Source organism: Nicotiana attenuata, chromosome 2 (assembly GCF_001879085.1).
Source record: "Nicotiana attenuata strain UT chromosome 2, NIATTr2, whole genome shotgun sequence".
Classification (NCBI taxonomy): Eukaryota; Viridiplantae; Streptophyta; class Magnoliopsida; order Solanales; family Solanaceae; genus Nicotiana; species Nicotiana attenuata.
This window is the reverse complement of record NC_031990.1, coordinates 93,781,177-93,784,985: the sequence shown is the minus strand read 5'-3', so window position 1 is coordinate 93,784,985 and position 3,809 is coordinate 93,781,177. Positions and strand designations below refer to the sequence as shown.

General features: G+C 32.3%; 1 protein-coding gene across 1 annotated transcript; it reads right to left on the bottom strand.

Annotated features, from left to right (window-relative positions):
• LOC109215281 (protein SENESCENCE-ASSOCIATED GENE 21, mitochondrial-like) lies at window positions 167–1,981 on the bottom strand. Its single transcript, XM_019379317.1, has 2 exons — window positions 1,698–1,981; window positions 167–732 (listed from the first exon to the last, which is right to left on the bottom strand). Exons 1-2 carry the CDS (start codon window positions 1,769–1,771, stop codon window positions 516–518), a joined length of 291 nt encoding a protein of 96 aa, XP_019234862.1. The 5' UTR covers window positions 1,772–1,981; the 3' UTR covers window positions 167–515.

The window sequence follows — 3,809 nt, the reverse complement described above, 5'->3', positions numbered from 1 at the left end:
GATAACGACCCGATAAGATACTCTGAAAATAAAGAGTACTATTCTGTATTAATGATTGTAGTGTAACCAAATGCCTTAGGCAGAGGCGGATGCAATACATGTTTTAATCGGTCCAACTGAATCCAATATTTTTACGCAAAGTAAAAATAGATATGCCAGAAATTACTAAGACTAATAATGAAATATTACATTCTAAATACATAATTACAAAAGTGTAACGAATTCGCGGTGAGAACATAAAGGTTGGACGAATGTTTAAATTTTAAATTCACTTCCGCCTATCAACAAAGTCGAATGCATGACAGGTTCAACAGATTCAACTGAACCAGAATTTTTTATATGGAATATAAATATATATGTGAAAAATTACTAAAATTTTCACTATTATTACATTCTCTGAACTCATAATTCTAATAATACAATGAGTTCAATGACGAGAACATAAAAGTTAAATATTTAAATCCCGAACCCGCCACCTACACACAAAGGCACAATTTTTTATCTATGTTTTTTTTTCAATGTTGGCTAGGTTTGTGTTTCAAGAGCATCTTTCTCAGCTCAGCAGCATCAATTTCCTTATTAGCATGAGTCTCAGGCCTGTAATAACCTGTAACAGGATCTGGTACCCATGATGTTGTCTTGTTTGATTCCTCTACACCTTTCTTCATCATCACATTGCTTCTCACAACCCCTCCTCTTACTACACCTTGTGATGCAGCTGCATATCCGCGCCTGTACGATCAAAGACGGATTCAGAATTTAAATATGATAAATCAGAGGTAGAGCCAAAAATTTTATTAAGGGATACCAAAAATATATATAAAAAAAAACACGAAAAAATAAGAAAAATCAACATATAGTATATATGCATTGACCTAGCTAAACAGTAATATAATTTTTCAGCGAAGGAGATGTCAATTGATTTCCCTAACATAAGGCGGCTCTGCCGCTAGGGTGAATATACATCATTATATGTTCAGAAAATAGTATAAAAGGAGGTGCCACCTCTACACCAAAAAATAGTACTCCCTCCGTTTCAATTTATGTGAACATATTTGACTGGCGCGGAGTTTAAGAAAAAATGAATACTTTTGGAATTTGTGGTCCTACACAGGTCAAAAAGGGGTCCAGAGTATTTATGTAGTTATAAAAACTTCTCATTAATGGTATAATAGGAAGTGTAAGCTAAATTGTTTCCTAATTTAGAAAGGGGTCATTCTTTTTTGAATGGACCAAAAAGGAAATAGGTTCACATAAACTGGAACATAGGGAGTATAAAAGTTTTAAATTTACTTTTTTCCTAAAATATATAAAATATCTTAATTTTATTCTTCATTATAATTTGGGGACATTTATGCACTTTTCGTTGGCAAATTATTTTGTGTTCTTTCTTAACTTTGAGGGCACTCTAGCATGAACAAGATAATGGGAAAAAATAAATTTAAATTTACTTATTTACTTTTAGCTATAATTTAAAACAACCTTTAATTATACTTTAGGTTTGAGCCTCATTAAGATCAAGGGCAAATACAACTAACGACAAGGATACAAATAACAGGTAAAATTAAAATATTTCATACAATAAAGAATTATTTTTTATCCTATTGTTTTAAAATATAATGACCCAAAAATTAAAATCCCTTCTTTTATTTTCTTTCAAGAAAAAAAAAAAGTGGAAAAAAGCATGGAAATTTTACCTATTAATAGCTGCAGAAACAGAGTCTACAATAAAAGCAGAAACAATCTTGGAGTTGGAGAAAAAACGAGCCATTGTTATTGAGCTAAGAATCGAAGCGAAAAAAATTTAAAATATCAATAGGAAATTAATTAAAAGCTGCAGCGGAAGCTATGCAATTACGTATTTTTCAGATAATTAATTAACTTCCGCAGCAGCAAATTTAAACTTTTTTTATGAGGAAAATATATGAGAGAAATAGAGGTATATATAGAAAAAATATTTGGAGGAAGAATTAAAGAAAGAAGGAAGAAAGAGTCAAATTACCAGTTGAGTTATAAATGGGGACGCGTTAACGACGGCTTCCAAGAAGCTGAAAAGGTCTTATTGTTAATGAACACCTGGTCGCTGTAGCTAAGAGTCGTCTCAAGCAATAGCGAAGGCAGAAATTTCGCTAAGAGGTTCAAAAAAGAAAAAAAATTAGAATAATTGAATTATTGACCTTATAAAATTTTTGAATCCCTTAACCAATGAACTATGCTTTTCAACTATGTTAAGAGGATTCAAAATATAATTTAAAGAGGTCCAAAACAGATTTTGCCTTATATATCCAGTATAATTTTTTGGTGAAAGGGGTTCGGGTGAACATAATACTCCCTCCGGTCCAAAATAAGTGATTTTTTAGTTATTTTCACACAGATTAAGAAATCCACCTTTTTTAACATTAATTAGCTATGAAATTGACCATATTAACCTTTACTATCTCTTCACATAAACACTCCTAACACATACTCCAACACTATTTACTCCAAGGGCAATGTAGGAAAAAAATAATTAATTCATTCTTGAAATCTGGAAAATCACTTATTTTGGACCACAAAAAAAGGGCCAAAAATCACTTATTTTGGACCGGAGAGAGTATTATTATTTGGATTTAAGTTAAGTTATATAAGTAGCGATCAACTTGTCTCCGGGTGACATATAGTTCACGAGTTCGAGCCGTAAAAGTAGCTACTAATATTTGTATTAGAGTGGGCTATCTACATACATCACACTGAGGAAAAAAAATAGCATAGGACATGCAGGTTCGGCAAAACCTAGTAACGTTGATCTAAACCATTATTTTGTCTCATTGAATATGTATAAATTACTCCATCCGGTTCACTTTAAGTGATTTTTTGGCTGTTTTTACCCATATTAAGAAATTCACCTTTTAGCATTAATTAACAATATAATTGACTATACTAACATTAATTTGTTATTGAAAACACAACAAATACTCCTAGACTCTTTACTCCAAGGGCAACTTTGGGGAAAAGAAGTTAATTTTTTCTTGATATTTGAAAAAAATATTATGAACTACAAAAAAAAGGGCAAAAAATTACTTAAAGTGGATCGGATGGAGTATTAATTTACAACTCAGTAACATAAACGAAATAGAACTCAGAATCTACAAGCTTCAAATTCTGGCTCCGCCTCTAATCACACTCTTAGAAGTATAGTCCTTTGGCGAATACTTTGTGCATCGTCCTTTTGTTCTATCTAGGGGTGGCAAAATAATTTAAAAAAACAGTTAACCACCCATATTATCCATTAAGAATATGTTGGATGATGAACTTTTTAAACAGATCAAATATGGATAAGAACCATATTATCCATATAGAAAATGGATAACCAATGGGTCTAACTTTTACATTTGTAAAGCCTCAATTAGGGGTTCCTCAAGTTAGGGAGACTAAGAATTCTCCCAAAAGTGATCATATGCAAGAAGTCATGGATAATATGGTTACCCATATTATCCGCCTATTAACCCATTTTTTATCCGTATTAAATATGGATCGGGCCGTATACTTTATTCGTTTATTCATTACCTATTTTCGACCCGAACTATATCCGATCCGACCCGTCCGTTTGTCACTCTTATGTCTATCCATCAACATCTGTACACACGTGATGGGTGAAATTACATTTACGTTCACACAACTAGTGGTCCTTACGTGTCAAAAATTGATAGAAACACTGTGGCGGCTGCGTTTCCTTACTTTTCAAGAATCTGGAAGCCAACTTGCAACTTGACTCTCGCACTTTTGGACGACTTATTCCACCCGAGTCTGTATTTACCTTTTTTATTTTT